This window comes from Drosophila mauritiana, chromosome X, assembly GCF_004382145.1.
Source record: "Drosophila mauritiana strain mau12 chromosome X, ASM438214v1, whole genome shotgun sequence".
NCBI classification, from domain to species: Eukaryota; Metazoa; Arthropoda; class Insecta; order Diptera; family Drosophilidae; genus Drosophila; species Drosophila mauritiana.
The window spans coordinates 14628676-14640679 of record NC_046672.1 but is presented as its reverse complement, the minus strand read 5'-3'; the positions used below and the strand labels follow the sequence as shown (position 1 = coordinate 14640679).

The following is a 12004-nucleotide window of genomic DNA, read 5'->3' as shown; positions in this document are numbered from 1 at the left end:
ATTTCAGGAAACCAAAATTAAAACGAATAATGTATTGTGTTTTTAGTTAATGTTTTTATTCACTTAATAATTTAACCAATAGTATTGTGCACCCCTAGTCATTTCCAGTCGATATATATCGCATAGAACTAGCCCGTCTGTTTATCGATAACTAGTCCAATTGGAGTCTCGATGTAAACAAACCAGAAATAAAAAAGGAAAACCAGAGAGTGAATTTAAGAATGTCGCGCGGCAACGATTTGGTATTCAAAGCGAAGAAAACATCACAGAAGATATCGGAGAACATACACATCTTCGCCAACGATCCATCGCTGGCGTTTTTCCGTGTGCAAGAGCACGTTCGCAAGGTTACACCAGCGATTTTCGAGAAACGCGATGAAGTCTTTCAGCTGCAAAATAATCTCCAGGGACATTGCTACGATATGGAATACGGCATACAGTAGGGTCAACTACCATATCAAATAATAATACATAATTGAATCTATTTAACCGCAGAGCTCTGCGAACGATTGAAAAATCTGAGAGCATATTCGAGAACATCCAGGAAATGATCAAGGCTTCAATATTCCTCAAGCAGCAGCTGAAGTACGAGGAGAGCAGGAAGAAAGTGAAGAAGGACAGCACCAAATCTTCCGTCTACAAGCGATTCTCCGCCCATCTGGCACTGGATCTCCCGGATTTACCCGACTTCGGTGGCGTTATGCGGGAAACCAGCCAGCGAATGGAGAACATGATAGGTCCTGGCACGGCAACAGGACGCACTGAGGTCCAGGCCGCGACATCCAGTAATCCTGGAGAGCTCCAAAGATCCTATACGACACTCCATTAGTTAGACTTAATAGGTTTTAGCATTGTACTCATCATTACTATTCTAGAATACATTTATTTCAATTGTAAGACATGTATTTTTATTAAACTGACTCCTTTTGCTTTATAGTTTCAATTTTTGCTATAATTTGCATAGTTTCGTCAAATAAAAAAAGTATTTAAATATGGAAATTCTTGAAATGTTTGTAATCGAAAATAGTTCGATAGGTCGATAGAACGTTCAGTCGCCACTCGAGCGAGCTATCGATACCTTTTTAGCTGACACTCGAACAGCACTTGTTTTATTAGATAATATTGCTAATATTATTATTTCCTCGAACAAGTCGCTGCCGCCAAGATGAACCGAATTTGCCAGAACCTCCGCCATCCGAGATATCGAATTCTCGCCACCACAGCACCGGAATCCCTCGCCCGCTTTCTTGCGGCGGATGCGGCCACCGGCGCGGCAGTGGACAAGGCGACAATGGACAAGCTGGTGCGCACCAACAAGGTGGTCGTCTTCATGAAGGGCAACCCACAGGCGCCACGCTGCGGCTTCAGCAATGCGGTGGTCCAGATCATGCGGATGCACGGCGTCCAGTACGATGCCCACGACGTGCTGCAAAACGAGTCCCTGCGACAGGGTAAGTTCGCTCCACATATGCATTTGCGTGCCACCCCTTAACCAGATTGATTGCGTGCAGGAGTCAAGGACTACACCGACTGGCCGACCATACCGCAGGTGTTCATCGATGGCGAATTCGTCGGCGGCTGCGACATCCTGCTGCAGATGCACCAGAGCGGCGATCTCATCGAGGAGCTCAAGAAGGTGGGCATCGTTTCGGAGCTGCTGAAAGCGGAGGAGGCCAAGCAGCAGGACGACAAGGCCAAGTGATGATCCAAAAGAGCACCCAAAGATCAAATACCCTTCCTAAATCTGTTAGCCACGCAACGTTTTTATTATTAAATGTTTAACTCATAGCGACAATTATGTGCGTTCTATGTGATTTAAATGGAAACCAATGGCATATAATCCCAGGAGCTCATATTTTGATTGTAAAAGTACCATTATTGTGTAAGCAAGCATTCTATAGGAAGGATTCAGTTGCGCGTTATCCGCCTCTCGTCGATTTGCTGCAGAATGCCCAGGATTCGGCTGCGTGCCTGCAGAGCATCGCCCACCTGCAAGAGGGAGAAGCACTGTTGTCGATGCTGCGGATTAGACATATTTACCAGGATCTCCATCAGGTTGTCGGCTATGGAGTGGCGCATCGTTTCCTCCGACGGCATGGGTGGAATCACGCGACTTGGACGAGGTGGAGTCGATTGGCCGGGGTTTCTAGTTGGCAACTGGTTTCCGACGCACTGCTTTTCATGATTGTGATTCGCAGCTCGCTTCTCCAGATCCTTTGGTACCTGATCTTCCATCTCAATATCTTGGTTTGCCAGATCCTCAACTTTAACTTCCATTATTTCATGCTTTAAGTCCAGATATTTATCATTGCTTGTGGATAGCTTATTTTGCAATTCATTATTCCTATCTGTAATTATAGTGATTTTCGTTGGGTAATCCTTCATGTCCTTGAATGTATTTGTATTACCCATTTCGCCGAGTGTTAAATCTAGATTCTCGTGCCAATAATCAATATAATAATAGCATATTTATAAATTCATTATAATTTCTATCTGCTATAGTTTATAACTGAAAATCCAAGCTAACTAATAAATGGACTCACAAAAAATCGGGAATTAAACAGTTACTTATCGAAGCTTGTAACTATGTTAACCCTTATGTGGCTCCGTTATTTTTTAGTTTTAAAATCTTACATTTTGTATTGAGTTACATTACGAACCCAAAATTATTAAGATGTTTCAAAAGCAAAAGTATTATCAATTATTTTATCTTTTCAACTATCTGACTATCCACTGCATTTTAAAAACATAATCTTACATATTAATACGTTTTTTTTTCGCTGACTCACCCATATCAATCTTATATTAATATTTCTTAATTCGTTTAATACCCCCTGCTATCAAAATGATTTCCTTTTAAAGTTGCCGCAATCAGAACTCATTTTGTTGATTTTACACTTTTGATTTATTTAAATATACATATCGATCGATATTCTTTCATATTTTTAGTTACATACAATATAATACATATTGATTTAATTGGTGTTTTCGTACGTTTTCGTTTTAGCGGACTTGTGTTTTGATTTCGTTTTTCATCAATTGCTTGTCGTTACGTTTGTTACTCGTATTATTTAGTCAATGTTACGTTTAAGTTTATAATGCAGCGATGCAATGCAGTTTGGTGGTAGTAAAACGAAATAAAAAAAACTTATACAATAACTTGCTTATTAGTTAACAATAATCAAAGGTGTTAAAAGCGATATGCCATGTATATGTGAGGGAATTTCCTCTCTGTGTGTGTGTGTTTCTTTTTTTCTCAAATTTATTCTGTTTTTTGTGTAATACTTCGAAAGTTCAGCGTTTTGAATAAACAAGTGGAACGAGTGTGTGTGTGGTGGTGTGTCCGGTTTGTGTGTGGATCAGACAATGGACGACTTGTCCAGGAAGGATGAGGTCTCCATCAGCAGCTCGCTGCTGCTGCTCAGGATGTCGTACAGCTGGAGCGGCGCATCCCCGGCGATGGGATTCCCGAATGGAAAGAACGACGAGAGCGTCGATAGCTGCAGCTTGCCGGTGACCGATGTGAGTCCGCTGGTGGGCGTGGCGGCCTTCGCCGTCGGCTTCCTGCGCCGCTCCACACCGTCCACGAACTCGGCCTCGTCCTCCTTGTCGGGCTTCTCGTCCTTGAGCTGATTGGGACGCGATTCGCCGGCGAACTCGTAAAACGCATCGGGCAGATCGTCAAAGTTCTGATAATCCAGGCAGCGCTGTACCTTCGCTATATTGCTCAGCAGCAGGCGATGGAAGAGATCCACCTGCGGCTGGCCGCCGCCGCGTATGTCCAGAATGGGCAGCCAGCGGTAGTAGCACTGATCCCACACCTGCAGATCGAAGATGCGATGGGCCGGCTGCAGGTAACGATCCTGCGGCACTGACGATGCGGTCGCGAAGAGCTGCGGATTGATGGTGTTGCGCGAGGGTGTGACACCACTAGCGCCGCCATGCGCTCCCTTATGCCCCACCGCCAGGGATCGGCGATGCGCCACGGCAGCCGCCTGGGCGCCAAGATCGCCCCTTTGGCGCTGGTACAGCGGGTTGCTGAAGAACATCTTGTCCTTGTCCGAGAACTGCTCGCCCCAATCCCAAACGGGACGCAGGACCAGCTGCGAGTCGGTCACCGCCTTCAGGCGCTGGGCCTGCGTGTCGAACTGGAAGGTATCGAAGATGGGCACGAAGCACGCATCCCACAGCGTGGTCAGGTACGTCTGCGTGAACTCGAACTCGTCGGGGAACTGCTGCAGCAGCTGCCACACGCAGTCGAGGAAGAGCAGGAACACTGGGCTCTGTTCGCTGTCGAATAGCTCGGCATTGCCGCCGGCTGGCTGTGCGGGATAGACGTGACCCAGGCGGCGCTGAAACGGGTGCTCCAGGGCCACCCACTCCTTCTGCACGAGGGACTGGAAGCCATCGATCGAACGGAAATGCGGATCGAGCAATAGCTGCGCCAGACTGCTAATCACACAGCAGAGATCACGGCCATTCGACTCCTGGAGGACACAGGTTACGCCGCTGCGCAGCGTGGCAGCCGCTTCACTAGCATAGCGTAGGCACAACGACACATAGAACAGCCAGTTGGTCTTTTCGAGTAGTCCCAGGTACTTGTCATCCTGCAGCATAAACTTCTCCGGCGTTTCCGGCGTGCACAAGCGCCTCAGCTTCTGGTAGGCGCGCAGCACATCCTGAATGCTCGGCAGTCGATCCGTCAGCTGCAGCAGCTTCAGCTGTCGCCCCGCATCACACTTGCGCACCAGCTCCAGCATCACATTCTCCGATTTGGTGTCCTGCTGCGCAGCCGGCTGCAGTTCAGCTAACCTGACCAGGGCCGCGCTGCTCCCATAGCTGTACACCCAGAAGGCAGCTCGTGAATCGCAGAAGGCGCGCGACAGATCGAGGAATCGATCCACGCTGCAGCTCTTCGGTATGACGAAATGCGGCGGCACTGTGTACTTGCCCGCCTGGAGGGGATTCTGCAGCAGCTGGACACTGGCACAGCTCACCACCTGCCACTCGGTGGCGCCGCAGCGTATCAGCTCCCTGGCCCAGTCGTTCTTCGTCGCATACATACTGGTGCCGGATGCGCCCAGCGTCGAATAGTAAGGCTCTCGGTGCGCATAGGCGAAGCTCAGGTCATGCCGCATTGGATAGGCGAATCGCACCAGGGCCGAGGCAATCAGTTTGCCCTGATCACTGGCACCGAACATCTTCGAGTCCTGCTGCTGGAAGGCGAACTTCAGCAGGCGGAAGTTCTTGCACACGATGTGCAGGGCGGCGATGCGACCGCTGATGTTCTGCTGCTTGAAGGGCTCCAGTTTCTTGCGCCTGCTCATGCCCGCATGGCTGGCCATGCCGCGCGCCGCCTGCAGCGCACTGGCCGCCCGTCCCAGCTCGGAAATGGTATAGATATGATCGATGTTGTTCAGCGTGATCTCGTTCCGGCCCAAATAGATGTTCTCCTGATACAGATCGATCAGTGGCGCTGTGATCGCCTGATTGCGCTTCTCATGCAGCGGCACAAAGGCCAGCTTGAAATTGGTGACACTCAACAGTCCGAAGGTGGCCTCTTTGTGATGACGATCCGCTGGCGTACCGGACGCTGACGATGTGGCGCTGAGCGTGGAGCCACTGCCTCCGCTGCTCTCCATCGGATCGATCGGGGAGTACATGTAGGCTGGCGCCGAGGCCACTATCTGCTCGCCCTGCAGCAGGCGCGGCTTGGCCAGATGGACGTCCCTTAAAACGCTGGGCAGGCACCATTCGTTCGTGTCCGCTGTGGCGCGCATATCTCCGGGTAGCGGTGCCACATAGCTGGTGAAGGTGTTGCGCTTGTGGTGGTCAGCATTTCCGGCGGATCCCGCTCCCCCGTGGCCGCTGCCACCGCCGCCCGTGGCCATTATTTCGTCGGTACGTCGTTGGAATATTCAATTATTCACCACTTCCTGTCTGGGGGGCGCTAGCTTTACCGTTATTCCGCTGCTGTCTGTGTGCCATGCAAGCAACGAAAGAAAGCGAATTTGGAGCAAATGAATATGACGAATAATGGAAACAGATGAGGTGACAAGTGGAGCAGCAAAACTCGAATTATCGAATCTTTTCCATTCGCGTTATTTGCGGAGGGGGGTGTGATAAGTTTTTATCAGTGGAACACAACTTACCGTTCGGATTACTACCTGTGTGTGCGTGTGTGTGCGAGCGATCGCCGTTTTGTTGTTGCCGCTGCCGCTGCTGCTGCTGCGGCTGTTGTCTCTAGATTTTGGATTTTTTGGAATTTGGTATTTCGGATTTCGAACTTCGAATGCGTTTCGAGCGGGGTCACTCGCTGTTGGGGTCATCCAAGTGCACCATCTGGCGCCTGCACACACGCACCGTCGGTCGCAATGTGCATTTATTTACTTATTTTTATTCGCGCACTTGGTCGCCACAATTCATACGACACACTGACACACACACGCACACACATGCACGCACATGACACTGGGTGCAATCGGTGCAGTGTGACCAGGCACCGCCGATTCCAGTGCTTCGTGAGCGCGTCAAGCAAACGGCGATGACTAAGCGTTGCTCGTGAAACGATGGAATGTGAAAAGTGTGGCAGTTCATTATAATTTTAATATGCTTTGCATTCAATTTAGCTTAGATGAGAACGGTGGATAATGGAACTTGGAAACGTTTTTTATTTATTTATTTGTTCGTTATTTGCAGGGGGATTCCAAAAAATAAAAACGCAATACCGATTTAGGTTAATGGGACTGAAAAAGGTATATAAAATATGCAATTGGAAAATCGGCTACCCACTCTTTGGGGAATATCTCCACTCGCAGAGCGTGTTCCAATATGCCCACTAAAGGACATTTTTTAAGGACATTTCAGGAAATTTTCAAATAAAAATTATTCACAGTTTTTGAGATAATGGCATAACAGTGGGATCCGCCCATACATAAAAGTGCATACATAAAAGTTAAGACAGTTTTCAACAAATGGATTCTATAACTACTTTAATTAGAAGTATTCCGAGTTCCAATCGCAAGTGGCTAAAATAATTTGCTTGTTTTCATTTAAGGGCGTTTCTTTCTTTCTTTCTTTGCATTAAATATATAATTAATTAAAAGATTTAATATATTCGTAAGAAGCAAATGCGTCAGCTTATTTACTTATCGATATTTTCATAGGAATCAAAGGTAACGAACGATAGTTTCTATGCGCTTTGCAACGGTAAAAAGCAGCTGACCAGAGCTTTTTCCGCTGGCCAAACGCAAAAGCTCCTGAGCGTGTTGTCATAATTGTGTCTGCAAAAGCTCGCTTGATTTCATTCCACGATTGATTCGATTTGCTTTGCTTTTGCTATTCGCGATGTGCCGTGGATAATGACTCGCATTCCCAGATGCAATTGACCCACTGAACGAGCCCGCTGCCCAGCTGCACTGCATCCATTACAGCAACTCCACGGTGAAATCCAGGCAAGACCCGAGAACCAAATCAGGCAGGCACCATGTCAACGGAGAGCAACACGCCCGTGGATCCGAGGGTCCAGGTAGGTACCACCTACATACATACACCTACATATGCCAAACAACCTAATCCTCGGGAGCCGCTTAGGTGGAGCTGGAGAAGCTGAACTCCGCCACGGACAACATCAACCGATACGAAGTGGAGCTCGATGTGAGTGGGCGAGTATTGATTTTTCTCCAGTTACCCCAGTTACTTACCATAATTGCTTGCGATCCCTGTCCCAAACCAAAAATAAAAAGGAGGCCAAGTGCGAGTTCAAGCGTTTGCTGGCCGAAAGTGTGGTGAGGATCAAGGCGGCCGCCCACAAGCTGGGCAACTCCATTGATGCCGCCAAGCCGTACTACGAATCTCGCATCTACGCCGCCCAGCTGGCCAAGGAAACCCAATTGGCCGCCGCCAGCCACGAGAAGGCCAAGTCCATTCATGCCGCCGCCAAGGAGATGGTCTACCTGGCCGAGCAGGGGCTGGGCGAGAAGTCGACGCTGGACACCGCCTGCCAGGAGATGCTCAGCCACGCCGCCAGCAAGGTCAATCAGTCCCAGCTGGAGGTCACCGACACCCGCAACGCCCTCAAGATGTGCCAGCTGAAGCTCGAGGTGGCCAACAACCGGGTCGGCAAGCTCCAGGGTCAGCTGAAGCAAGCGCTCCGGGCATCCAGGTAAAGTTCATGGGTTCCCGTCAAGGAAAACTGCTTAAGAACCAATAAGAACCAGGTCACAGAAACCTCTTCCCACCGAAAGTCGAATGCTGGTGACCCAGAAACTCCATTCGATTTTGAATCAATATGTTTTAGAAATACTACTTGCAAAATATCCATCAGAAAGTTACGGAAATCTATTTCAAATATCGGAGATGATCTCATTTATTTTGCATCAAGAAACTTCAGAGAATTTGCAATATTTTAAATCGTATATTATTGTGAAAAATGTCAGTAAGAGTTAGATAAAATATTAGATTTATTTTGATCTGAAGTGGACATAGTTTTTAAAACTCATATTGCTGAACTTAAAACACAAAAAAATCCTGATGGATTTTCGAATTTCGGTCCATTGCCGAACTTACGCTTTTCTTATTAAACCTTTTTTTTTTGTTTACTTTTAAGTTTTATATTTGTTTATTAAATTCTAATTTGTTGTATGCCTTTTCGTTTTGTTTTTTCGGCGGACTGCCTTGTCTTCCGCACTTTTATCTTTCTTTTAGATTGCAGCTCAAGCGCAATTTACTTTTGTTGAGATATTTTAGCATTATGCACGCTTTGTATTGTACCCTCTGTTCGTGAGTATCGCCGACTTGATTTGGCCACATGTAGCAGGCACCACGACTAACCTAATCCGCTGGACTCCCTCCCCGATACCATAGGCCGTACTACGAGACCCGGGCGAACTACAATGGACTGCTGAAGGCCCAAAAGACGCGCGTCAACGAGCTGGAGGCGAAGGTCAGTGCGGCGAAGCTCACGTACAACGAGGCGCTGAAGAATCTGGAGCAGATTTCGGAGGACATTCACCGTCAGCGCCAGCAGCGCAATAACCTGCTCAACTACGAGGCCATGCTGCGTCAGGTGGACGCCGTGGACACGTTGACGGCGGGTCTGGAGAGGAGTTCATGCGGAACTTCTGCCGATCGACAGGATCTCGAGGCGAAGGCAGCCGCCGAGGAGCAGGAGCACGTGGAGGAGGAGGAGGAGGAGTACCTGCGCATGCCCGAGCGTCTGGGCCACCACGAGTGCCCCCACCTGCTGACCGATTTCGAGGCGGTGCTCACCTTCCCGCAGAAACTGGCCGGCGGCATGCACAAGTCGGCCAGCACAGGTGCTGCGGCGGATGGGGAAGCCGGATTGGGACCGCTGGGCCTGCACGCTCCCTACGAGGTGAAGTCGGGCAGCGGATCTCTGGCCTCGGGATCCGCTTCCGTCTCAACTTCGGCTGGCGGTGCTCCGGCGGACGACATTGAGCAGTGGACGGAGATCCGGCTATCGCATTCGGATAGCACCAGTTCCAGCTACTCCAATCAGTCGCTGCTCGAGCAGCAGGGCCTGGATTCCACGGGCGGCATGTCCGGCGGCCTGGGCCTCGGCCTGGCCAGGAATCATCTCGATGCGGATGCCCAGTCCCAGCACTCGACCTCGTCGTCCGATGAGCCCAAGCGCAAGGTCACCTGCACGACGATATTCCAGGACGATAGCAGTGCATCCAGCGGCGGTGGCCAGCAGATGAGCCGCAAGCAGAGCCTCAGCCAGTGGCTGTCCCGCTCGAACAGCTTCAAGGGCAGCGGTCGGCGCCAGAGCCTGGATCTGCTAATCGATGCCGGCGACAAGGTGAAGGATGTGTTTAGCTACGGCTTCCAGAAGGTGGGACGCAGCCTGGAGCGCCGCAACAGCGAATCGGAGATGTCCGGCGATTGTGCAGCCGAAGGAGATGCACTGCTCGGCGGCACAACGGACTCACTGGCGCTGAGCGGTGGCGGAGCAACCGGCGGTGGATCCGGTGCAGCAGGTGGAGGTGGATCCGGTTCAGGATCTGGCGGCGGTGCCGGTGATTTTTTCCTCTTCAGCAGGTCAGTAGACGGTAATGGGGCAAAGGGTGGCGGTCGCAGTCTGCTCAACTCGCTGCACAGCCGCCTCGCCAAGCTCATTTGAACTCAGAACTCAGAAATCGGATTTCGATTCCGAAACCGAATTTGAATTTAAAAAAAAATTATATATATATACATATGTATACCCGAACCGAAACAGCGATGATCAGCGCAATTTTTGCACCCATCTAATCCAACCAACTACAAAAATGAACCAACCAACTGCAAAATTTACCAATAGAACTCAAATTACTAATTACTAATATGAACGAATTGGCTGCTTTGATTTGGTCTCTGCTTTTGCTACTTTCAATCTCACAAATATATCTTTCAAAAAAACTAACTGCAACAACTACAACATCAACTACAACAACAGCAACAACAAGAACAACAACAACAGCACGAACGCACACTCGCTTTAACCTCAAATTCTGTATGTACTGCTCAAAACGCAAAAACCAAAATCGAGAAATATCTGTTGTGTTTTTTTTTCTAAACGTTACCTTTCCCACTCATTAACCGCTTTGTATCGCTATTGCCTTCTCCCTCTAAGCCGAGTCATCTTCATATCGCTATCCCTGTCTAATTGAATGTACTTACGTTGAATACCCTGTACTCTAGTTTTCTAAATTACCACTTTTGAGTTTAGTTGAGTTTGATATCTATATTAGGGGATCTGTCCATGAACTTAAATCTTATTATTTCAATGTACTTGAAAACTTTTTAATAAGAGTTTTAATTCTTTGGTCTTTTGAAATCAGTTTTCCAAGTCTGTATATTATATTATACTATAATGGATCATAAGTATATAAAGATCCTAGGAAAAGTGTAGTATTTGCCAACTTATATTATTTTCTTCAATGTTTTAAGTGCGAAATAATGATCTTTAAAATGAACTTGTAGAACTTGGAGTACCGGTTATCTGTAAGTCGGAAACATCGACTTTTTTTTAAGTGTTGTAATTGCTTACCTGTCCTATTATCACCCACTGTATATCATATGTTTACCCACTTATTTCTCTATCGAGTCTCAGTTCTGTGTTTTTCGTTCAGATCTATAACTATGCAAAGCAATTACATACAAAACTAACTAACTTTACAGATCTTCAGAGCCAAAAGAGTTACTGTCCGATGAGCAGGTTGAGAATTTACTATTAAATCACTTGGTGGATGAGAACGGTGCCATTATAGTGGAGGAACTCAAATCGCCAACAACAACCACAAGCATGTACCACACACACCAACATCAAGAGCAACAACAACAGCAGAATCAGCAGCAGAAGCAACAACAAAAGCAACACCATCAGGCACTAAACGTGGTTGGAGCCTTGCTGTTTTGAGCCGACAGCGAAATACCCTACACTTAGAAAAAATATCAACACCAAAACGCCCTCACCATCACGCACACACATCAATGCGGTGATGGGAAAAGTCACTTTTAAACGAATAATTGCAATATAGTTCATAGATGATGATCGAAAGTGCCACAAGAAGTATTTAAAGTTTCGAAAATTGCACTATTTTTGAGCATGTGTTCGTAACTGATTTTCAAAAGTACCTTTCTTCAATTTAGAAAACTCTTGTTCGGCCGCGGTCACAAATCCCATCACTGCAGGCATACAAATATGAATTATGGCAAAATTTTACTCTATGAGTATTGGGGCATCCTTACGATCCAAAATCCAAAATCCAATTAGTCAAAAGCGTAGCGTTACATATCATTCAATACAAAGACATCAATCCCGACGGATCGAAGCGGATGAGATGGATGGGCCAGCAGGAATCTTTTAAATCCACACCAACGCACTCAGGCACGTGTGGCAAACTATGTTCTAATCCTAAATAAAAGATGTGCAATAATTTAGTTTATGTAGTGGCAAATACATAAATAAGAAAGTTACATTTTATGCTGTTTACAAAAAGCG

At 47.6% G+C, this 12004-nt stretch overlaps 5 protein-coding genes across 9 annotated transcripts; 3 read left to right on the top strand and 2 right to left on the bottom strand.

Moving 5' to 3' along the window:
- The first annotated feature begins 144 nt into the window (after positions 1 to 144).
- LOC117147047 (BLOC-1-related complex subunit 8 homolog) lies at positions 145 to 936 on the top strand. The gene is made up of 2 exons (XM_033313795.1): positions 145 to 439; positions 496 to 936. Exons 1-2 carry the CDS (start codon positions 222 to 224, stop codon positions 827 to 829), a joined length of 552 nt encoding a protein of 183 aa, XP_033169686.1. The 5' UTR covers positions 145 to 221; the 3' UTR covers positions 830 to 936.
- A 127-nt stretch (positions 937 to 1063) lies between these two features.
- Positions 1064 to 1795, top strand: LOC117147049 (glutaredoxin-related protein 5, mitochondrial). Its single transcript, XM_033313797.1, has 2 exons — positions 1064 to 1451; positions 1512 to 1795. Exons 1-2 carry the CDS (start codon positions 1166 to 1168, stop codon positions 1700 to 1702), a joined length of 477 nt encoding a protein of 158 aa, XP_033169688.1. The 5' UTR covers positions 1064 to 1165; the 3' UTR covers positions 1703 to 1795.
- Positions 1796 to 1908: 113 nt separating this feature from the next.
- LOC117147048 lies at positions 1909 to 2637 on the bottom strand. Its single transcript, XM_033313796.1, has one exon. It carries the CDS (start codon positions 2410 to 2412, stop codon positions 1909 to 1911), a length of 504 nt encoding a protein of 167 aa, XP_033169687.1. The 5' UTR covers positions 2413 to 2637.
- A 391-nt stretch (positions 2638 to 3028) lies between these two features.
- Positions 3029 to 6483, bottom strand: LOC117147046 (myotubularin-related protein 10-B). 2 transcript variants are annotated; one of them, XM_033313793.1, is made up of 2 exons: positions 6153 to 6483; positions 3029 to 5977 (listed from the first exon to the last, which is right to left on the bottom strand). In XM_033313793.1, the coding sequence occupies exon 2, from the start codon at positions 5889 to 5891 to the stop codon at positions 3360 to 3362; it is 2532 nt and encodes an 843-aa protein (XP_033169684.1). In that variant the 5' UTR covers positions 5892 to 5977; positions 6153 to 6483; the 3' UTR covers positions 3029 to 3359. The 2 variants fall into 2 exon arrangements, with proteins under 2 accessions (XP_033169684.1, XP_033169685.1); XM_033313794.1 differs by having other exon boundaries at positions 6168 to 6483.
- A 747-nt stretch (positions 6484 to 7230) lies between these two features.
- On the top strand, positions 7231 to 11975 carry LOC117147688 (SH3 domain-binding protein 5). 4 transcript variants are annotated; one of them, XR_004459858.1, is made up of 6 exons: positions 7231 to 7528; positions 7594 to 7656; positions 7746 to 8164; positions 8707 to 8781; positions 8866 to 10513; positions 11182 to 11261. XR_004459858.1 is itself a non-coding variant. In XM_033314672.1 (6 exons), exons 1-6 carry the CDS (start codon positions 7487 to 7489, stop codon positions 11417 to 11419), a joined length of 2034 nt encoding a protein of 677 aa, XP_033170563.1. In that variant the 5' UTR covers positions 7235 to 7486; the 3' UTR covers positions 11420 to 11975. The 4 variants fall into 4 exon arrangements, 3 of the variants coding, with proteins under 3 accessions (XP_033170564.1, XP_033170563.1, XP_033170565.1); XM_033314672.1 differs by having other exon boundaries at positions 7235 to 7528; positions 8866 to 10062; positions 11182 to 11975; XM_033314673.1 differs by lacking the exon at positions 8707 to 8781 and having other exon boundaries at positions 7234 to 7528; positions 8866 to 10062; positions 11182 to 11975.
- Positions 11976 to 12004: the final 29 nt, after the last annotated feature.